This window comes from Fusarium odoratissimum (genome assembly GCF_000260195.1).
Source record: "Fusarium odoratissimum NRRL 54006 unplaced genomic scaffold supercont1.5, whole genome shotgun sequence".
NCBI lineage: Eukaryota > Fungi > Ascomycota > Sordariomycetes > Hypocreales > Nectriaceae > Fusarium > Fusarium odoratissimum.
In genome coordinates this window covers 271,323-293,333 of record NW_022158691.1, presented here as the reverse complement: position 1 = coordinate 293,333, position 22,011 = coordinate 271,323, and the positions used below count along the sequence as shown (strand labels likewise).

At 49.5% G+C, this 22,011-nt stretch overlaps 7 protein-coding genes across 11 annotated transcripts; 3 read left to right on the top strand and 4 right to left on the bottom strand.

Moving 5' to 3' along the window:
• The first annotated feature begins 308 nt into the window (after positions 1 to 308).
• FOIG_04029 (GPN-loop GTPase) lies at positions 309 to 1,912 on the top strand. The gene is made up of 2 exons (XM_031202081.1): positions 309 to 530; positions 580 to 1,912. The coding sequence occupies exons 1-2, from the start codon at positions 455 to 457 to the stop codon at positions 1,671 to 1,673; spliced, it is 1,170 nt and encodes a 389-aa protein (XP_031067528.1). The 5' UTR covers positions 309 to 454; the 3' UTR covers positions 1,674 to 1,912.
• FOIG_04028 (DNA-directed RNA polymerase I, II, and III subunit RPABC4) lies at positions 938 to 2,296 on the bottom strand. The gene is made up of 2 exons (XM_031202080.1): positions 2,048 to 2,296; positions 938 to 1,990 (listed from the first exon to the last, which is right to left on the bottom strand). The coding sequence occupies exons 1-2, from the start codon at positions 2,239 to 2,241 to the stop codon at positions 1,966 to 1,968; spliced, it is 219 nt and encodes a 72-aa protein (XP_031067527.1). The 5' UTR covers positions 2,242 to 2,296; the 3' UTR covers positions 938 to 1,965.
• Positions 2,297 to 3,033: 737 nt separating this feature from the next.
• Positions 3,034 to 4,049, top strand: FOIG_04027 (uncharacterized protein). Its single transcript, XM_031202079.1, has one exon. It carries the CDS (start codon positions 3,203 to 3,205, stop codon positions 3,788 to 3,790), a length of 588 nt encoding a protein of 195 aa, XP_031067526.1. The 5' UTR covers positions 3,034 to 3,202; the 3' UTR covers positions 3,791 to 4,049.
• A 366-nt stretch (positions 4,050 to 4,415) lies between these two features.
• Positions 4,416 to 6,926, bottom strand: FOIG_04026 (uncharacterized protein). Its single transcript, XM_031202078.1, has 2 exons — positions 5,676 to 6,926; positions 4,416 to 5,620 (listed from the first exon to the last, which is right to left on the bottom strand). The coding sequence occupies exons 1-2, from the start codon at positions 5,820 to 5,822 to the stop codon at positions 4,832 to 4,834; spliced, it is 936 nt and encodes a 311-aa protein (XP_031067525.1). The 5' UTR covers positions 5,823 to 6,926; the 3' UTR covers positions 4,416 to 4,831.
• Positions 6,927 to 7,613: 687 nt separating this feature from the next.
• FOIG_04025 (uncharacterized protein) lies at positions 7,614 to 10,581 on the bottom strand (the record flags this gene model as incomplete). 3 transcript variants are annotated; one of them, XM_031202077.1, is made up of 4 exons in its annotated part: positions 9,288 to 10,581; positions 8,845 to 8,942; positions 8,287 to 8,688; positions 7,631 to 8,185 (listed from the first exon to the last, which is right to left on the bottom strand). In XM_031202077.1, the coding sequence occupies exons 1-3, from the start codon at positions 9,368 to 9,370 to the stop codon at positions 8,420 to 8,422; spliced, it is 450 nt and encodes a 149-aa protein (XP_031067524.1). In that variant the 5' UTR covers positions 9,371 to 10,581. The 3 variants fall into 3 exon arrangements, with proteins under 3 accessions (XP_031067523.1, XP_031067524.1, XP_031067522.1); XM_031202076.1 differs by having other exon boundaries at positions 7,614 to 8,688; XM_031202075.1 differs by lacking the exon at positions 7,631 to 8,185 and having other exon boundaries at positions 8,420 to 8,942; positions 9,288 to 9,975.
• A 3,561-nt stretch (positions 10,582 to 14,142) lies between these two features.
• FOIG_04023 (ubiquitin-conjugating enzyme E2 D/E) lies at positions 14,143 to 21,798 on the bottom strand. Of its 3 annotated transcripts, XM_031202073.1 has the most exons (4): positions 21,394 to 21,798; positions 20,228 to 21,343; positions 16,387 to 20,180; positions 14,143 to 16,321 (listed from the first exon to the last, which is right to left on the bottom strand). In XM_031202073.1, the coding sequence occupies exons 1-2, from the start codon at positions 21,412 to 21,414 to the stop codon at positions 20,885 to 20,887; spliced, it is 480 nt and encodes a 159-aa protein (XP_031067520.1). In that variant the 5' UTR covers positions 21,415 to 21,798; the 3' UTR covers positions 14,143 to 16,321; positions 16,387 to 20,180; positions 20,228 to 20,884. The 3 variants fall into 3 exon arrangements, with proteins under 3 accessions (XP_031067520.1, XP_031067519.1, XP_031067518.1); XM_031202072.1 differs by having other exon boundaries at positions 16,387 to 21,343; XM_031202071.1 differs by having other exon boundaries at positions 14,143 to 20,180.
• FOIG_04024 (uncharacterized protein) lies at positions 14,888 to 19,866 on the top strand. Its single transcript, XM_031202074.1, has one exon. It carries the CDS (start codon positions 16,162 to 16,164, stop codon positions 19,117 to 19,119), a length of 2,958 nt encoding a protein of 985 aa, XP_031067521.1. The 5' UTR covers positions 14,888 to 16,161; the 3' UTR covers positions 19,120 to 19,866.
• Positions 21,799 to 22,011: the final 213 nt, after the last annotated feature.

The window sequence follows — 22,011 nt, the reverse complement described above, 5'->3', positions numbered from 1 at the left end:
CAAGTTAGTATTACTCATGAGATAAATACGGTTGTACATATTCTGAATAACAATATCGCTAGCTCCGGTAGCCGATAGATACCCTTTTGAAACTGGCAGGGCTACAGACTTCAGCTCTTGGTTTGAGTTTTCCATATAAATAACACAACTCAAGGAAGGCCAAATATCATGTATTCTAAGTCCTAGTATTTAAATGAATAGTTAGACACAGGCTTGGATTTAACAAGCATCAATATCAGGCTTATTCAGCTTCATTTTGCATCAACAGACTCTCAGCGAATGACCCCGCGCGGGGCATCCACATCGACTTGACCGCGCCCAAAATTTTGAGGTCTCCATTTCGTCACTTTTCATTCCTTCCATACCCTTCTAGACACCAAGCTCTGCCTCACCGTCCGCCCAAGAGCTCACTTTAACAACCTCACTCTTCAGTAATAAGGGCAAATAATTGAATATGGCATCTGCCTCTACAGACGAAGCCTCCAAGGCGTCTTCGCCTCCCGTCGCTATTGTCTGCGTCGGCATGGCAGGTAAGTTGCAAAGCTGATCGTTGCGCAACCTTATCTAACCCTCTCTTAGGATCTGGAAAGACTACTTTTATGCGACGTATCAACGCTCACCTCCATCAGAATGATCAGCCTCCATATGTCATCAACCTCGATCCCGCTGTGTTGTCGGTACCATTCGAGTCCAACATCGATATTCGAGACTCGGTCAACTATGAGGAGGTCATGAAGCAGTACAACCTTGGTCCCAACGGTGGAATTCTTACTTCGCTCAACCTCTTCGCTACAAAGGTTGATCAGGTCGTCAACCTCCTCGAGAAGCGCACCCAGCCCGATCCCGAGAAGCCCGATCGCAAGCCCATCGATAGAATTTTAGTCGACACGCCTGGTCAGATCGAGGTTTTTGTCTGGTCCGCATCCGGTACCATTCTTCTCGAGTCACTTGCATCTTCTTTCCCTACAGTCATCGCCTACGTTATTGATACCCCACGAACTGCTTCTACTTCAACATTCATGTCCAACATGCTCTACGCCTGCTCCATTCTCTACAAGACCAAGCTTCCTATGATTCTCGTCTTCAACAAGACCGATGTCAAGGATGCGGCGTTTGCTAAGGAGTGGATGACCGACTTTGAAGCATTCCAGGAAGCGCTACGAAAGGATGAAGAATCAGATGAGCTGGGCGGCGCAGAGGGTGGTGGCCACGGTGGAAGCGGATACATGGGCAGCCTGCTCAACTCGATGAGTCTTATGCTGGAGGAGTTCTACGCACATCTCAGTGTCGTCGGCGTGAGTTCGCGACTGGGTACTGGCGTGGACGAGTTCTTCGAGGCCGTTGAGGAGAAGAAGCAAGAGTTTCTACGCGACTACCTGCCAGAGCTTGAGAAGAAGAGGGCAGAGCGTGAGGAGGCAAAGAAGGCTGCACGAGAGAAGGAGCTGGACAAAATGATGAAGGGCATGTCAGTCGGTGGCCTACCAGTCGCACAGAAGGAAGAGGACGAGGTGGATGTTGCCAGCGACGACGACGATGATACTGACTCAGACGAGGAGGCTCAGAAGCAGAGCCTCCAAGATCGATACTCAGCCGCCATGGACGATAACGAGGACTCTGTTATGAAGGATGCAAGTTTCGCCAAGTATCTCTACAACCAACAGAAGCAGCAATAAGGAAAAAACAGCATATAGCGGCGTTTGGGGTTTCATAAGGATTTTATCTAGTTCACGGTTTAAGTTATGCAGGGTAGATATCGCAAGGCGACTTTGAAGGAAACAAAGAAGTAATCAATCACGCAGACTGTAACTCGTCATACGCAAATCGTGTCGCATTGTCTATTCTTTCATTCGACGTAATTCCCAGACCCCTAAACTCCCATCTCGAAATATCAAAGTTGCCACAACACCTCTCGTCTTTATTCTTTGCAAGCTTTTTCTTTGGTATAAAAAATCATCGTCGGTATGTCTATCGGGCCTCGAACTGAACCATTCTACAAACACCGTTAGCGTCAACTCCTTCCAAACAGCTGAATCGCGCGCGAACGTACCGCTTGGTGCGCTCCTTGTAGAGAACACGGCCTGCACAGTGAGGGCACGCGACGGTGGCATCCTTTCCGAGGGTGACGCTGCCGCCGCAGTCGCCGCAGATATAGGACATGACGTGACGGACTTGGTGGTCGTCGCGGGTGCCGCCGCGCTGGCCGGCGTTGGCGGTGGGGACTTGGTACTCTTCACGGGGCATTTTGAGGCTGTGGTTTGGGTGGGTGTTTGGTGGTTTGATGCCTTTTTGGTGGTGGAGGAAAAGATTGGAGGTGGCATTGGTTATGAAGGCGGTGATGGGAAAGTTTGGACGGCAGAATTGGGCGGTGAGTGGTGGGAGGTGCGTGGGTACGTGGGTGCATGGGTACGTGGGTGCATGGGTACGTACCGTTTTGAATGGACGGCTTTTACGATGATCTGGGCGTCAAATGCTCGGCTTTGTTTTTAGAGCTGCTATGAGAGGTCCAATGCTACCCGAAGTGGTGATGTTCAAGACGATATCTTCTTTTCGTTTCTCCTCATATGTTGTCGCTGTTGATTGCTCCCTTCATGGTAGGGTTGTGTTGTAACCAAAGCTTGACTACTTACCTCTTTCACGGTGATGCACTGTCCTAGGAAGTGCCTAGATCACCCAAGCGCAGCTAAGATAAGGATCTTTCTATCTTGTTCCCATCTATGGATGGTATGCAATGCAATGCTATTCTCATTGACTTGTAAGCGCAGGCCAGTGATTGTGTCAGAGTACAAGCTACCTTCAACGATAAGCAAATACTTCTCAAGTTCTCCCATAGTTCTATCTTTAAATACAGTGCCCACGCAGTTTATGATAAGGAGATGGCTTAACACTTCTTTTATGCTGAAAGTCGATGAGCTAATGTTGAACAAGAAGCAAACGTTAGCGGGTGGTTGAAGCAGGCTGCACCCCACAGAGATTAACCTCCACTAAATGCACTAAATTAAACACCCCAGTTCCCGATCTCCAGTTCCTGGCAAGCCCCGGTCCATCATCCCAACCTCGGTATCATCTCTTCACGCTCATGAACTTGGAGCATCATCAACCTCAACATCGACGTCATTAATTTCACTCAAACTTTTCGCTATTCATCCAAACATAGTCAAGCCCATACCAACTCATACATCACATCTTGGGAAGATCATCGACCATGTTTGATCCTTCAGCTCCTCCGACATCATCATGTCCCTTCTGCACAATCTCATCCACCTTCGAGCCATTCGACCCCTTAAATCCACCGCCATCAACATCCTCACTCATCAACCCAGAGCTCGTATCACCCGCCTCATTCATCGTTCTCTCAACACCAGTCCTCGTCGCCTTTCTCGACATTCTACCGCTAAGTCGCGGCCATCTTCTTCTCTGCACACGGCCTCATCGTCCTAAACTCAGCGACGTGACGGCTTCTGAATCCGCGCATCTGGGCCGTTATCTGCGCGTTCTATCAAAAGCCATGGCTCGTGCGACGGGCATTGAAGATTGGAACGTGGTGCAGAATAACGGGGCGGCTGCTGCGCAGGTTGTACCGCATATGCACTTTCACATCATCCCGAGGCCGGAGATTAGAGCTAGTGGGAGGTTCAGCGAGAGCTTTACTATGTTTGGGAGGGGGAGGAGAGAAGAGTTGGATGATGATGAGGCGGTGGTTTTGGCGGAGGAGTTTAGGCAGAGTGTTGCTGCTGTGATGAGGGAGGAAGAGGAAGAGGAGAAACAAAAAGAGAGCAAGGCCAAGCTATGATAGTTGAAGATGCATTTCTTGTTACCTTGTTGGCGTTCAGCGATCTAGGAGAGGAGGTGGTTTGCCAAGTACTTGGCGTTCAGGAGATTCATAGATTTCTATACTTCTCGATCTAATCCCCTTTGATGAAGACATGTCTTCATCGAATTATCACATACCTTTACCCATCATATCTAATGAATTCCTTGGTCAGACAAAGGGCACACTCGGCAGTTCTGAGCCTCTTCTCATTCAGTACCTCCATCTTATAGTCTTTCGCCTCCCCCATTCATCCAAATTCTAGTTGGACTCTCGAGGCGTGACACTCTTTGGAACGACACTCTTGCCTCGTTGCAACAATATCACTTGCCATAGTATCTACTATATTTATCCTGCCATTTCTAAGTGCCATATAGAGTTGATCAAGTTCATCCCAGCCATGAAAGGCCTTGTTGCGCACGCCTTGGCAATAGCTATACACCATCTTCGTCTCGAACCCGATACCAGTCTTACCAGAAATTGCGGCCCGGCAGCTCCTGAATAGGATTATTAGGTCAATTATACTCAACCATTTGGTCTCAAGATCCCGCGGACTCTTGTCGAAACACCACCAAGCATCTTGAGAATAAGTCTTTGGCTAATACGCATGGAAGTGGGTGAGACATTATATGAGGATCATATCTTAATGAGAATGACAGCAGTAATTGAGATTCAGTATCTAACCAATCGCACCGGACATTTAACCTACATATTAAACAAAACAACATAACGATATCAACATAACTCTCCAATGCGTAAGCTTCAGTTCTCTGGTACCGATGTCAAAGCAACTCCTAAACTCATAAACCGGTGACCGCTAACCTTTAACCATCCGATCCAAGCATGTTTTGTTTTTGTGTTTTTCTAATACTTTTAAAATAAAGATCCGATCCGCAGTTTTTTTTTTGTTTTGTTATTCCATATTCGCCATCATGTCCGATCATTTGCCTAGGTACCTTACGCCTGCCCCCTTTTTTCCAATCCTTTAACCATCCCGTACCTAAGAGAACTACCTGAACATTTCTAAACCAAACACCTTCGTGTATCAGGAGCAATTCGTCCCCGGAGCTCTCGTCTTTCTCTTTCTAACCTCGCCGTCTGCTTCTCCAGCGCGCGAATTCTCTCGCGTGCAAGGTCAAGCACCTCGGCTTTGCTCACGCGACGATCATTGGCGATACCGCCTTCTGTGCCGGGAGCAGGGAGGACAGCGAGAAGACGCTCAAAGTGGGTGTTGAGACGCTTGCGGTATTGCTGCTCAACCTGATTGTGTGCAGCCCGCGCCTTGACTTCTTCTGAAGTCTCGCTGGGATGTCTGGGCTGAGCAGCAGCGCGCTTCTTGGGAGCACGCGATGCAGTGCGGAGCTGGGTGGGATTACGTTTAGGTCCGTCTTTACCCTTTGCCCTTGGCTTTGTTGCCGTTGAGCGCTTGCGCTTCTTGCTCGCTGGCTCCGAGTCATCGTCGTAGTCCTCATCGTCATCCTGATTATCTTCCTCAGGCTCAGACTCAGCTGGTGATAGCTCGTCTGCCATGGGCGGCGTGGGTAGGAATGTTGCCGCCGGCGAGACGTGAGCTGGCCAGACGGCGCCGAGGGATGGGCTACCTGTGGATAGGTCGTAGCCTTCTGAGAAGGCGGATGAGGTGCGATGAGGAGGATGGACGGGGAATTGACCCGGTGTCGTGGGATGGATGGCGTAACCGTTGGAGGAGAAGTCTCCAAAGGGACGGTCAAGGTAGGCAAGGTCTGTTAGAGGGGAGGGGAAGACGGTGTTATCGAGACTGGGCGTCTCAGGAGACTGAAGAGGGTTCTGCTGCTGAGAAGTGAGTTAGATAAGTCTCTTGTGAGTTGGGTAGTTGAAAGTGACTTACTGTAGAAGCCTCGTAGGGGGCATCTAAGCCGGAGAAAGGCATGGCGGTAGTATCGATACCGTTCATCCAGTCATCGGGCATGCGTCCAAAGCGCGCAGCTCCGTCTCCGTCGCCGGCGGACTCGAGGAAAGTCGAGCTCATCATCATTGTAGGCCGCGTTTTGTTTAACGGTTATCCGCAAATACTAGATCTAGCACGAGGTTGTCCTTGAACCCCGTCATCACGAGAAGGGAGTGGAACAACGATCCCGAAGAGTGTTTTCGGTTTCTCTCTTCTCTATGCTTTTTCTGTCTTTTTGCTGGCTGAGTGTCTTTTTTTAAGAAAGAAGGGGGGGTTCTTGTTATAGGCAGTTAAGAAGGCGGCAGACTCGTAGTCGCGAGGCTGGTCGGATGTCTTTTGCTGTCGACAAGCCGCAAGCCATAACGTAGCTACTCTGTTTTCTGTTCCTTGTGTTTTCTTCCGTTTCTCTCGTCTAGGTTTTTTGTGTGATGGGGAGAGAGCAGTAGACGGGAAGACCGTGAGTATACAGAGAAGGATAAAGATTCACAACTACAAACTTGGGCTGAACAGGTCCCCTTTTATAACAGATAGTCTAGGGCACAAAAAACTCGAAAAGAGTGCCAAGACCCAACGCTCGTTCGCAAAAAGAGGGAAAAATACCACCATGCATAACTACTACCAACTAATCCATCGAGGGTGGTGCCAAAGTATGAAAAGAAGCGGAGGATGGGCCAAGGGGGCATGGCATTACGACACCGAGACGAGAGGCACGGAATAATACCATAGTATGGCACATAGCATAGCACAGCCATGACACGGCCTCGGACCTGACGAGCCGTGACCGGAGGATGAGGGAGGGACGGGCCAATGTGATGCATCACAAGTTCAGGTGCTTGTTATCCTTCGCTTAAAGCATGGGCGTGAAGCTTGGAAGGGGAAAATGCAATGGGTAACCAACCAATGTAAAGATTGATAACTTACACGCCTGAGTCAAGAGTATTCCGCAAAGGCCAATGGTCTACACGAAGGAGGTCTTGGCACCTGTCAAGGATGGGCATTCTGTTAGTAAAGCCGGGCCCTTGGCTACCTAATCGCCACGTAAGAGCGTTTCTGAAAGAGTTTTGTCACAGGGTTATCGTGTCCCTATTATAAACAAAAAGGATAGACAATACTCTTGTACATTGAGTCTCACCGAGTCAGAAGAATATAATCAACCGTATCGTCAAAAGTCATGTCGTCGCGATAAACTAATACAAGAGCGGAACATGACAGGATAAAAAAAAAACTTGGGGTGGCCTGAGTTTATCCCCAGACGCTAACAGGCCCTCTCAGGTGGGGCTGATCCCTGTAGGATGGGGTATCGTTGACTAACCTCAATCTCGTTTGCCTTGGAACAAGTCGTGGGGAATAGCCTCCTTCGCAAAGGCCATGTTAAGTTTTGCTTTGCGCCCTGTGAAGTTTTGAAGCAAGTGGTCACGAGCCAGCCTCAGACTCTGACAAATTCCGAAGCCCCGAGTCGAATCGAATAGAATACACTGTCTTTTTGCGTTGGGTTCTTGGATAATGAGATCCGGTTGTTGAGTCACCGTGTAGTATTCATGCCATCATTGAAAGGCAATTCAGAGCTTTACTGTTGTATTTTTTTATTTTATTTTTTTAATTACAGAAGCAATGGACCGAGGTTATCATGACATGACTTCAAAGTGAAAAACTAGATCCTGATCTTCAGGCTTGGCCTTGTTAGGTCTGCCGCATGCCGCGTGGTACAGAATTGGCATGCAGCAGCCGATGATCGTATCAGACCACCCTGCAACGGCTATTGTTGCTGTATTGATTGATAATTACGGTACTGTAGGTACATGCTCGGTTCTTGGAAACTAAAAGAATCTGGGGTAAAGGATGGACGAACGTGGCCCCCGTTATTTGGTGTTGGCACTCGTCAGCTGAGAGATCAACGGCTTGAAAGTTCAACTCTCAAGTGCTGTGCTGTACCCTCGACAACTGGCCAGCAGCCATTGAGAAGATATTGTCTCTTTCAAATAGTTTTGTAACTCTATTTGTTTCATACACTTCCTTTCCCTCTCAAGTACAACTCCTCAATGTCTCTGCTCAATCCTCTCCTTCACAACGCCCTCACAAGATCATCCTACCTACGTACCATAGACACCCAAGAAAATATACGTCTCCTACGACAACACCCCCTATCAACCCCAAGAATAAACATCATGACCGTCAGCCAAACCCTCAACCTTCCCTCAGCCCTACCCGTTGCGGAGTCCCCCATGCCTTCTGAACCAATTACAACACCATGGCAGGGGTTTTGCGTCTTTTTTTCATGACATCCCCCCTGGGAAAAAGAGAACGTCTCGATGTTTATTTCCAAAACTTTATCTAAATGGGTAGATCGGTAAGTGGACACTGCGTGCGTGGGTAGATCAAGATTAAGATCAAGATCTGATCTGCCTTGGCTAGATCTGTGTGTGCTCGGGTGCATGATCATGAATATGATACTGACTTGTTAGTAAAGGGGATAATGAAGGAAAGGTACACAGGAGGAGGGCGGTATCACGAATAAGTGACTTCACAAACACCATCACCCAAATCAACCTACACTCAACCATGGCACAACTCAGAGATAGTGACACTTCCAAGCAACAATATCCAGAGGTAATTTCAATGCGTTGAAAGATATATGGAGTAAAGGGAACGAATTGCTATACGATAAACGAGTCGCCTCGTAGGTATTACTCGTCACCACCAGCTGTAACCGCTTTGGGCTCTGGGGTCTCGGTAGCAGCAGCAGCAGGCGCCTCAACAGGCTTGACGCCCTCCTTGGCTGGGGCAGAGACATCAGCAGTGTCTTCGTCGCCCTCGGCGTCCTCCTCGTCGCCTTCAGCTTCAGCGGCATCGTCGCCTTCCTCCTCTTCTTCTTCCTCCTCCTCCTCCTCGGCATCGCCATTGGTCTCTTTGGTGTCTGCCTCGGCCGTCTTGCGCTTCTTCACAGGAGGCTCGGCTGAAATTATATGGTCAGCATTTTGGCTCGGTATCATAGGCTGATTGCTAGGCTCTTGGAAATGACCGTGTAACTGGTAAAATGGGACATGGTGGATGGAAGGGATGGAAGCATGTATTGGTGGCAAGCTCTTCCAGAACATCGATAATAACTCACCCTTTGCATCAGCTTCGTCGTCTTCTTCATCTTCCTCCTCCTCCTCAGCGTCCTCGTCTTCTTCGCTTTGCTCTTCTTCGTCTGCGGTGGAGACGTACCTGTTCACTTGTTGTCAGCCAATCGTCATCACCAAAATACAATCATCAACAACATGCTTCGATCGCGAAATCGCACAACAAGAAACAATATTAAACACAAGTAGAATCATATTGCGATCGGAAAATATCGCAAATGACACGTGGGAATAGATTCAATCGCGAGATAGGTCGCATCGCATTGAATCGCATCTTGTGGTGGCATGCGACATCAGCCCTGCGCGCGCATCTTGGTAGGTCGCGCAACGAATAGCGCAACGATAAAATGCGCGCGATTGGACAATCGAAAGCTCTTCAAAAGACAATCGCAACAAGGTAACATGCAAAAGGAAGGCAAATGGTACTCACTCTTCCTCCTCCTCACCATCATCGTCTTCAGGGAGGGAGACGAGCTCCTCCTCCTCCTCGTCTTGCTTTCTCTTGCGGGACATGGTGATAGTTGCTGGTCTGTGTGATGTATGGGAGTCTGTAAAATGCGATTGACAAGTTCAGGAGATCAGGGCGCTTCTCTCCGGGGGCAGAGGAGGGTTTTAAGGGTAGACAAGGCACAGCACGAGATAGAGAAGCTAGGTAAAGCAAGAATAGAAGAGAGGGAGAGAGAAAGAGATCCAGGGGGAGTGGGAACGGAAGAGGGTGGGAGAGGCTGCGTGTGCGAACTACACAAGAGCGAGAGGAGAGGAGCTGGCGGGCGAGACCAACAGCTACAGTAACAATGGAGCGATAGACAGCCCGAGAGCTTGTGTGAGAGCTCTCAATCCAGCCAATTGCGGCTGTCACAGTCATCCCATCATCACTGGATACACTCCATGGCACTATATACGGACATCACTAACGAGACTCGTGTATGAATACATGAAAATGCAAGGAAACAATGCGACGCCCAGAAGTACAGTCCCACGAGCCTGTCATCGAAGGATGGATTGGGTGGCCCAGCTATGGTGTGGACAAGCTACCCGGAGGTAAGCTACCTACCTTACCTTGCCATATTACGCTGCAAGGCAAAAGCTTCTGGCTGCATGCGAACCACCAGATCAAGTCCGATCAGGGCGACCAAGACGCGCAACAGACGTGCGTCCAATCAAGAGAGAGCTAGCCGAGTTTATCAGGTATGTACCCGGAAAGCATCGATGGCTGTTGGCTTTTCGGATTTGGGTTTTGCCTCTCCCGTCTTAGTACCAAGGAACAAGAGGAGAAAGAAGTGTAACAAAACGAGAAAGGCGGGGGAATGGCCCCAGCCTTTGAGAGAGGGAGGGAGAGCTTGGGGACGCCAGTTGACTTCCGTCCAAGTGGCTGGGCAAACAAACAGCTTTGCCGAATATGTGACGTAGGACTTTCTCATTGTAGCCCAGACTCAGAGCTGGGTGGAAGTGTCTCGGAAATTCATAATCGCCGGGAACTGGGTCCTTTTGTTTGTTTGCTATTGCCTTTATCCCGCTCTTGTTTCATTTCCTGTGCTGTAATTCATGGAACCAACGTGAGAAAGGCACAGTGCAATCGTTTCCATTCTGGTTTCTATCCTCGAGGGGCTGATACATGCCCTTGTCAGCAGCTATCGAGTCAACAAGGACGAACGGAGCTCTCTCCAAGCTCTGTAACATCTCACTTCTCCAAGAGCTTGGGGAAGCTTGGACCTCATTCACTCTGGGAATAAGTAAAAGTAAAACCGGGAGCGGATGACGGCGCAGGTTTCTCCGGCTCGTAATGCTTCAAGGATGATGCGCAGGTGAGACGAGTGCCCCTTGAACCGAACCGACGTCGGCGTCGGAGGGTTCGGTGGTGCGGCCGAAAATAATTGGCGTCATCGAAGAGTGATATGATGCTGAGGAGAGCACTATGCCCGGTCACGTGCTCGCGTTGGTCCATGCAAACATAACTTACCCTGGAGTCGCCATGGGATTTCTGGATTTGGTTCATGGGCGCTCTCAAAATTGACGGCGTCTGATTTCTGCTGGTTGACATGTTCTTCTTGGTATTTACTTTTTACCTTTTTACTTTTGTCTTGATAACAGTTGTTGCGCGCCCTGACGCGTGAGGTTGACGCCGCTCAGCTGCATATCATTTCGATTCGCACGCCAGAGCTTGTAGCCATGTGCTTGATTCCATGCTTCTCGCTGGCTGGACGACGAGACCAAAACCCTAACATTACTTAAAGAAGTGTATTAAGATGATCAATGCGAGAGTCTGATATCGGAAAAAAGGAAGGGAAGAAAAAGCAAAGAGACAGGGACGTCTCAGGTCTGAGCGGAGACAATGTCTTGTTCTCCCTGCCTCCGTCCCGTGTTTTCGCCTGCCCTCCCTTCGCTGGCGTTATTTCCAGTTTTGATGTCGATCCCAACACTGCATGAATAGTTTATTTGAATGATTACAGTGGCTTGAAGAACAATTGGCTCTGGGTATTGCAGCTGTGTCAAGTCACAGGTTAATTGATGCATGCAGATATTCATATCATAAGGTCCCGGGTAGGCCGTCAGGCCGCTAGAAATCCCAGGATCCTGGACTTGGGGCTTATAATGGTGATACCAAGCCACGATAGCCAGAGTAAATTGAAGACCCTTCATTTCAAGTTCGTACTGAAAGACACTTACCATTTGACGACTGAAACGTCCGTTCCTGAGCGAATCGGGGTTGCACGGAATTCAGCTGAAATACCCTGAACTAGGCCACGACCCTTTGCATTCACTTCGAGTCTAGCTTCACTTCAACTGTCTCTACTATTGAAAGGCCAAGACGGGAACCGTTGTTTTTGCCTGCGCAATCTGGATCTCTTGAACGAGACGAGACCCTTTAGTATTGAGCGAGGCGTGATCCGCTGGATTGCTAGTTCGGGGTGGCTGCGCCTCGGTCATCATATCAAGACACGACATTGACGCGCGTGGTATAGTGTTTTGTTTGGATTTGCATAAACAAAATATGTCACTCTTCCCTGGACGACGGAGGGTGATGACGACGGGGGAACAGATCATGACCCGGTGGTTCGGAGTGGGCATGTGTAATTTGGACGTTACCGAGATGAGCTTCGGCATCTAGTATGGATCTTAGAAACATGCATGATTTATTGTACAGTACACTTCGCCCACGTTGTCTCACGTGCTATTAACGCATGTCTTATACAGTCTCTGAACTGGAATGTGGAATTCCATATCATGAGGACGTCTAATTACATCTCGATGGAATACACAACTCTGACGAGCTACTGTCTAAGCCGCGATCCTGCAATTAATACGTGCTCAGTAATTGTCAGCATACGTACTCGAATGCTAGCAAGCCTCCTTCGCCTAAAAGATGCACTTGTCGATGGATGCCTCGTGCTTGACAGTCCAGCTCATTGACAAGGTTTCCACCAAAAAGCGGGGGGGTCTTAGCCGACTTCTTCAAAGGGTTCCAGAAGAACGCGCTCATGGCCAAGTCACGTCAAGTCAATCTTATTTCCGACCTCTGCACAAACTTAGGTTAATATTATGTTTACTTTTTAGACTTTGTAGCTGCAGAACAGAGAGATTAGCAGAGGCTTAGATGCCCCGCATGAGTGGTATTTCTTCACTGAGTCTGCACTAAAGCAGTGAGATGGAGTTGTAAAACGTTGAGGTTTCCTTTTTGTCAGGCTATTTCGCCACGCTGAAGTCATTCTTACACTGAAGATGCTGCGTGTTGGATTTTCCCCTGAAGCCAGTGGAGATTATCAAGAAATCGCCGAGCGCAAGGCAGACGCAGAGATTCTTCCGTTGACGAGACGAAATAATCACGGAGCACGGAGCGAGACGAGTTGACAGTTACATAATCCCTGCGTGTCATCTCGATTCCATGTAGATCCAAGAATTCGAACTTCACCAGAAGCTCACCGGAAGAACAAGGGTCAGAATCCCACCAGAGCTGATCGGCCTTCCCTCCGCATAAAATCGATTTCAAATCGCTGGAAACACAGTAGTAATGCAATCGTGATAAAATCGAGATTGGACAGGTAACCCGCGCGGACTCCTTCGTTTCTATCCATCCATTCATATTACGGTACGTCAGCAGCGCTATGCAACACAACACGGCCCCAGGAACATGGACTCGGTGCGCTTAGGTTTAGTTGAGTTTACTGGGATCATGGATGAATGAATGGCTAAATGTTTCTTTGTTCTGTGCCTTGGAAGTTGTTCTCTCATCGACGTAATGGCTGATGGATAATATCGTGGATACCACCTGAAGCCATTTCATTAATTTCCAAATGTCTGGCTTAGCTAAAATGCATGGGGATAGAAAGAAAAAACAGGGTTGCATGGTGTCCCTGCAGCGGAATAAGATCCAGGTACCAGACCGGTGTAATTGGCTGCCTTTTTTCTCACCCATCCACTCTTGATCTGTCTTTTGACGCCATCAAATGGTCTACTCTCTGATGCTGCCTCCAAGGCAGAATAAGCCTAAGCAGAGCCTTTTCCACACTAGCAGAAGAAAAAAAAGGGAGATGACTACCCGATGTGGGTAATCTACCAGTCGGGCATCCAGTCCGCGACGCCGCTTGTGTTCCTTTTGGACTGATGGAGAGACGTTAAGGTGGACGGGAGGAACCCGTTGAGACGGTGCAGCGCCTTTGGGTCGGGCCCCTTTGCCGGAGGATGGGCTAACGAGAATTAGAGAGACGGGCTCGGAACGGTGGTTTCCAAAAACTCTCTACGCGAACAGATGCATATTATTCGGATTTCCTACTATGGATATTTTTTTCTACCTGTGAGAAACCCCTTTCGTCCAATGGATTGTTGAGGTGGTGGTGCCGACACAGCTCAATGGCTTCAACTTGTGCTCAGAGGCTGTTTTGGTGAGAGGGGCAAGTTTAATTTGCACCTCATAGTCAGGAGGGGAAGGCCCTTTAAACTCCAATGAGGCTTGGGTGAATGAGACGAACATAAGGGATGAAAGTATATGTTGCGTGATATTATATGCTGCCTCTAAGATATAGTCGATGCAGGCCATCATCATAGCGGCGCTATAGTGTAGATGATATGGACTGCAGTATGTGAGAAGTGACAGTCTCTGGCTGCGCTGCTGATGATCTCTTGCTCGTATCAGCCAACCCTGTACCTCTTTTTGAGATTCATCACAAACACCAGATCGTCTAGACTGTCTCTCTGCCTTTCAGTGTGGCTCATGTTGCGCTGGCTAAGACTGTTCTATCCAGAAACGCGTTCCCTCCCTTGGAGTGTTTGAACATCCTCGGATTCACAGGCACCGTTTTCGCATATGACATGAGCCGTTAGAACCCCTGTTTCTCACAAGCCTCTCAGTATCACAACACCAATAAGCATATTCCTCCATGATTACGCCATTGAACCAACCAATTCGATCTCGACTGACTGTTTGTTTCTCTATTCTCCCAAACCTGGTTCCATGAAATCACCCTTGCTCTCATTCCCAGACCCAGACCCCCCGCCATCCAGGCCTGTTTAGGTCAACTGACTCGATATTGGCCCCCCTCTCACCAGCAAATTTAGCGTGCGAAAAAGAGACCTTCCCAGCTGAAAGGACCCAGCAAAAGAACCAGAGTTGCTTCCCCGGGGGCACCATTCGGCCAATGGTGTTGTCTGTGACCTCTTGGTCGACTCATTTTCGTCTTGGTCATAGATGTGGGATAGAGTCGAGGAAGAAGGAGGGTGACAAACAGGATGGACCAAACGGAAAAGACGCCGCAGGGCAGGGTGACAGTGAAAGTGAAAGCCACGAGGCATGCGCCGCAGACCATACAAACCCAACGGTCACAGTCGTACAAATCACATGGAATTTTAGCTTGGAGGGCCTCGTTCGATCTTTTTTGTCAACCTCGAGCCCCTTTGCTCCCTCTGCCTGGGCTGGGCTGCCTTGTTGGGTGGTAGATGGTGGATAGAACCACCATTGAATTTTTACTTTTGATGTGCTTCTTGCTTGGGTCTCGTCTCGTTTCTTCCATTCCCCGCGCCACCTGCTACTGCAATAACTGCGACTTTGTGGCTCTTCTGAGTGAGTCCAGTCGCTCTCCCTTGTCTCATTTCTCTGTTCCCTGGATTTCTCTCCGTCCGGGCTGTTCACTCCGCCCAAGACTTTTGTCTGATATACTCCCCCATTCAGACAAACAACAACAAAATAAATGCACGACCGAGCTTCCTCCCTCTAGCTTCTCGACTTCCAAGTTTGCAAATCGATTCAACCTCCGATTCTCGGTTCAATCACTCGTTTGGGTACATCTCGTCTCCCTTTAGAGCCGGACTTCTCATAACAGCGGCGCCCAAGCTCCCCTGCTGGTGCTGTTAGCGACGAATAACCCCCCCTGTCGGCTGGTTTTTGGGCCTGGGCTGGGGCTGCGGAATATCCTTGTCGTTGAAATTCAACCTACCCGCCCTGCCAATCCAATCCGGCTTCCCCGTCCCTGTACAGAAAGTTAACGCTCCGTGCAGGGTGCTGGCTGTGCTTTCTTTGCGTATTTGCGAGTTTTTCGTTCTTAATGTACTCTTGGACCTGGACCTGAGCACAGGCTGAAGCCATTCATTTGTTCTTCTCATCACTTTCGAAGCTGGAACTGGATGCCGGCTGGGTTGTTTTGTCTGTGTCAAGGCGAAATTCGGCGTCCTTTCTTTTAACCTAACCGTGGGGTCCATCTCTCGACACCCATCATTTTCCACAGGAATCATACCTTTGACCAGCCCACACCGAATCCGCCTTTTCTCCAAAGACCAACTCTTTCTCGCATTCGTTCTTCAACACCGATCGACTTCTTGGTTAGATAGCTGTGCTTGTGACTGAGGTTCTTGCCATCATTTTTTGTGCGGCTTGTTTCGAAACTCTGGAACGACACTCGACCCTCGCTCACGAACCGCCGAAACCTTCACCACCAAAGCAACCGCTTTTTTTGCTTCTGGCCCAGCCTTTGCCAAATTCCAGTTACGGATCGAATACCTTGTTCTAGAACCGACAGCAATGGCCAAGAGCTATTGCTACATTTTATCAAATACGATCTCTTCATTTTCAGATATCTGCGCTGCTACGGTCGGCGCACCTTGCCGGAGGACGCAGTACAGTGACTAACTGAACGCTACCAACTGCATCACCGACGAAACGACGAACACGACCAAAAATTCGATACCCTTGCACACAAAGCGAAACTTCGTTTTGTAAGCAAATTTATACCTGCCCGCTGGGCGACCATAGTTTTTGCCAGCCTCTGGCGCCCAGCAGCAGCATCTGATTCCACGACTGCCAAGTGCATCACACCATGACTCCCCTCGCTATTTCTGTACCCGACGCTCCGGGTTCACCACATGCAACCCGAGGCAAGTTTGCCTTTTATGGTAATCGACAACGGGATAGTGAGAACAGTAGCCTTGCACCAGGTACCTCGACAAGTGATGCATCACCTTATGCCTCGCCTATGACTTCACCATCAATGTCTCCGTTAGCATCTCCTCGGGTTCAGATAGTGCCGTTTGGATCAGCCTACCGACATACTCGCCAACCCTCTGATGAGTCTCTGTCACATTTACCTCCTTTGCCAGTTTCACCAAGATGGGATTCAATGTCAAACCCTTCAAGATTTATTCTTGGACAGTCAATATCACAACGAGCAGGATCACCATTTGACTCTCCGCACTCGCCCTCACCTTTAAGCTACGATACTGCGGCAAGCACTCCCGTCGAATCTCGAAACACGTCTCCGACATTTCTGACATCCAAATCGTCACTGGCTGACCTGCGCGCCTACGACAGCCTGCCACCCACCGTGGAGAACTTCTCGCGGCCGCGGAAGCAAAGTATCCGCCAGCCAATGACAGACGCGCCTAAGCTACGACCAGTCCACAGTACCCTGGCTACCGCTACCGCTACCGCGACTGCGACCGCTACATCGCCCTCTACCCCCGGCCTCAATCCCGCCGACCAGTACCTGGAGCTTGTATCACCTTCGCAACATCCCTTATGGCCTCCTCCTCCACGTCCCCGCGGTCCTTCAGTTTCATCTTGTCAGTCTTCATCTACCTACCACTCGGTCCTATCTCCACCTTCCAACGACTTTTATGAGCCTCGAGCGCCCCGTGCTCGGACGGCCAATGGTGCGACAGCTTCCGCCGCACGGCCACCATTAAGCTACTCCAACCCAGGGTCGGCCTCACCGAGCCCTGTCGTCGCCCCGTGGATGAGTGGTGAAGAATTTAGATCGAGCTTTCGCTCTCAATTCACAGAATCTACTGCTCCAGGAACTGCAGTAACTGAGAGAAGTAGCGTCCTTACAAAGGACAGCTCCGTTACATCATTATATCCGAGCCCTGAAGGCGAAGGGGAGCAAGAAGTCAACCCTGAAAACGACAACGACCCCGAACACGACGAACCGAGCCTTGAGGATGTTATGGGCATGTACGAGCAAGGTTTCGACGACGACGAAGACGACGTGCACTACCCTGATCATCACAACAGAAATTCTCGCCCCGTGACATCAACCTCAAACATGGATCAGCGACACAGCATCAGAGACGATGCAGATGACGAGGATTTTCCTCAACGCAAGGTTCAAGAGTCCAACTCGACCCTTGACATGGAGATTCGGATGTCCAAGATGATCTTCACCCATCCAGCCTTCACATCATCAGTTCCTCATATCGCCGAAAACTACGGTCGCGGAATGAACGAAAAGCGAGATTCGGCCAAGTCTTTGGACTCTGAGCCTTCTCTCAATGAACAACCTTCTTCCGCTGTCGAATCAACTCCCACAAGCGCACCACCTGTCTCCGCGCCCCTCTCACCCGTTGGTGAGCCTTCCGAGCGACCCGAAACCCCTGAATCTGGACGCAATATGGGCTACGCTTCGGAGCCCGCACCTGAACCAACACCGACAGCAGCACCCGCACCCATTCCTGAGCCTCAGCCTGTACCTGAGCCAGTATACGCCCCTCCACCACCTGTTGTTGCACCTGAACCTGTCGAGCCCGAGGACCCTGGCGCTCGTGACCGATACGGCTTCAAGAAGGAGAACCAGTACGTGACGCGGCAGCAATATGATACCTGGAATGCTGGATACACCGAGTACCTGGCACGCCGTCGGAAGAAGTGGAATGCCTACCTCAAGGATAATGCTCTCATGACAGATCACCCCAACCGATTCCCTGCTCCCAACGCAAAGACAAAACGCTTTGTTCGCAAGGGCATTCCTCCGGAATGGCGCGGTGCAGCTTGGTTCTACTACGCTGGTGGTCCCGCCATTCTGGCAAAGCACTCGGGTCTCTACGATAAGCTAACAACTAAGCGAGCTAAGGACGTTGATGCTGAAGCTATCGAGCGAGATTTGCATCGGACATTCCCTGACAACATTAAGTTCAAGCCCCCCGGCGGGATGGACACGGCATCGAGCAGCGCTAGAGAAAGCCAATCAACAATGTCGGACTCTACTCGGGGCTCTAGCCCATCGCCTCCCAATGTGGACGGAGAGACACCAATCATCACTTCTCTTCGCCGCGTGCTCCATGCCTTTGCTGTCTACAACCCTCGGATCGGATACTGCCAGAGCTTGAATTTCCTTGCTGGTCTTCTCCTTCTGTTTGTTGACACTGAGGAGCAGTGCTTTTGGCTTCTCAATGTCATTACACGCATCTACCTCCCCGGTACCCATGAGATGAGTCTCGAGGGCTCCAAGATTGATCTGGGCGTTCTCATGACTGAGATGCGTACCTCCATGCCTGCCGTCTGGGATAAGGTCGGTGGCGAGCTTGAGGCTGATCCCAACTCACGACCCTCGACAAGCAAATCCATTCGCCTCACTCGTTCGCGTCGCAAGGAACTCGCACGCATGTCAACACCAACTGACCGACTTCCACCAATCACTCTTTGCATGACGGCTTGGTTTATGAGTTGCTTCATTGGAACGCTCCCGATTGAGACTACTCTCCGCGTGTGGGATGTCTTCTTCTACGAGGGTTCCAAGACTCTGTTCCGCATTGCACTAGCCATCTTCAAGCTGGGTGAGAGCGAGATTCGGGCTGTAGCCGATCCTATGGAAATGTTTGGTGTCGTGCAATCAATGCCTCGCCGGCTGATCGACGCTAACGCCCTTATGGAGGCTTGCTTCAAACGACGGAATGGCTTCGGGCACCTCAGCCAGGTCCAGATTGACGAAAAGCGTCAGCAACGACGAGCTAAGGCGCAGCTGGATCGAGTCCGTCAGGGCAAGACGTGGAACGTGGGATAGTCGGAGTCGGAGAACAGCCACCACTGTCTACCCCGACCCGAAACACCAGGAAATTAAACGTCTGAGCCGCGTCAACATTATCACATCACCTCAACCCTTCAACACTCCTTCAATATCTCCTTTTACTACCTCATCTTCTTTCTCATTTCGGTACACCCTGGCTCGCACTGAAACAGGTGCGAGCCACCGAACCTTATCATGGAATGGCGTTTCAATGGAAGGCATGGTCTATTTCTCGATTTAGCCGGCATTATGTCTTCGTTTTTTTCTTTATTCACTTTCATACTCAACCTTCCTTTCAAAATTTCCTTTACTTCTTTTTCAGCTACCCCAATATCAGGGGGAGCTCGTTCACAATGTCTTAAAGCAGCGGGGAGGGATCAGCGTTGGACGGCTGGAATGTACAGGATGGAATGGAACCTAAAAAAGGAACATTGTTTTATACTTGATGACGATGGTTTACGGCTGCATTGCGACAAGACAAAAAAAGCACCACCAACCTCACAGCACTCTTGTAGGGAAGAAAAAGACTTCTTACGGAGGGAGGCATGGCTAGGATGCAAAGGACTGGCAAAGCCAGGCGGTGTCTGATTTTCATATAGATGGGGGGAAAATTACGTATGAACTGGGTAGAACCTTATTGTCGAGGAGTAGATTTGGGGGAAAACCTTTTTTGATACCCTAATGGAATGAAAGATAATTACATGACTGTTCTCTTTGCCTCCGCGCGAGGTCTATTGATGTCCCACCGTTGTCCACACGCTTCGATCTGTCTGAGACAAGGTGATCGGGATATTTACTCGTGATAAATGATAATGTCTCATGATGAGTCTTGTGAGCATGGCCAAAAGTGAGACAAAAATCAGCCATGTTGCGCTGAAATAACTGAGAAGGATTGAATAGGTATGCTGACACTGACACTGACACTGACCTTGAGACTGGAGTATTCTCAGAAGGACGCAAAAAATAAAGTGTCAAAGTTGAGCGTTTGTCATACTAAACACATCTGATCTAGGATTTCTGTCACTTGGGACTAAGATCTCACATTTCCATTCATCCGACTTCAGCTGAGTTAGCCTCAATCAGCATGACAAACATTGTTGCTTACCAGGCTCGCCCTTGAGAAATTCTACGTATACCATGGCACGTCTTTTGCCACGACGCCAAAGAACTGGCAAAGATTAGCTGATATACATGAGCTCACGATGATCTGGAGGACTTTGTGATGAGAGAGAAGTCGTCTTTCGTCGCTGTAGTTCATCTGGATTTTCCTTTCCAATAATGATATACCGATAGAAAGCCTGGAGAGGCATCAAGATACATCATGTGTGTTCGCTATTCCATTTAGCTGATCTCGCCCTTTTCAAGCATTCGCTATAAAATTCCCAAGACACCTAGCAAGACGCCTCCTGATGCCACGCAACCAGTTTCTGAACCTTCCTCGCTCTTGTCGCTCCCCCTCCCCCTCGTAAGTCGATGTGATGATATCTTCCACTAAATCAGTCCGGAGTTGGTCATATTCTAGTTGTCTTTGTGCTACTTCCTGCATGATTTCCCATGCCTTTTCTCTCTGCTGTGGACTTTGATGGTCCAAAGGCAATGGGGGGTGTAGCATTCTAGGGTGTGTAACGTGTCTCAGCCTTGTTACTGGTATTTGTGGTCTGAAATACGATTGAGGTGCAGGAGCGGGAGGCGCAGACGTAGCATCTATACCGAAAGGTCCTGGTATTACGGCGCAGCACCCGTTGTTTCCATGGCTGTCATTCTAGGCAACTGGAGGGAAATCAGGTGAACCCATTGCATACTGCTCAACTTGTTTCTTGGCGGTTTTATTAAACTCGGCACGGTTGTTCTGATACTCTTGAGCAATGCGCTCCTCAAGAGGGCTGTCGATCTGGGGCTCCTCTAGGAGATTACGAAGGCCCTCGAGAACGGCGCGGAGCTGCGTGCTAGGTTTCCAAGCATCGGGCTTGAGGAGGCCAAGGCAGATGTTGCCTTGGCCGTCGTTTGTGACGTTGGGGTGATAGATCCGAGTGACGAACTTGACGACAGGCGGCTTGAAGGGGTACCCAGTTGGCAGGGTCAGGACGATTCCGAATTTGCCTGGGTAGTAGGGAGATGACTCAGGTGCCGTGAGCGTTACATGCCAGGTGTAGATGGACTCATCAGGTGGGAGGGAAACGGTGAAACCCTCAGGCGGGTTTTGAGAAATCTCAGCGAATTCCTTGAATATGTTAATCGGTGGTATCAAGAATGGAAGGGAGGAAGATTTACCTTTGTGATACGCTTGGACATTGTCGGACGATGTAGTTATTACCTAGCTTTTCTTATGGATGGGGGATGATGTTGTGCCTCTCCTTCACTTGCGGGGCTATTCTCTTGATAGTCTCGATATTGAAATGATGATGGGTTGAGCGATAGACTGTTTGCGTGATGTAGATGCAGATGTAGATGTTGAAGTTGGAAGTAGGAGGTGTAGAAGGAAAGGAAAGGTATGACGATGGTGGGGTACCTTGCTGCTGTTGGAGGCAACAGCTATCGATGTACCTACGAAGCTTAGCGTAGCGTACCTTACCTGCAATCCATCACCCAGGAAGCAAGAAAACTTCTGATGCTAAGCCAGGCTGCCAAAATTAATTGGTCTAAAGGCCTGCTAAGATATAAGTACCTAACTTACCTAATTCTTTTTCTCACTGAGGATCAGGGTCCTAAGTTTTCTTGCCCCCCCCTACCTTAGCCATGTTAAAGCTTCTGTGGGGCAGGCTCATTGATGAAACGCAGTGGAGCAGTCAAGTTATGAGCGAGAACCTTCAGGTTGCAGTGCTTTGAGGAAACGCATCCATTACTATGGGATATGGGCGGGACTCTGAAAGAATCGATCTGAGAGACGCG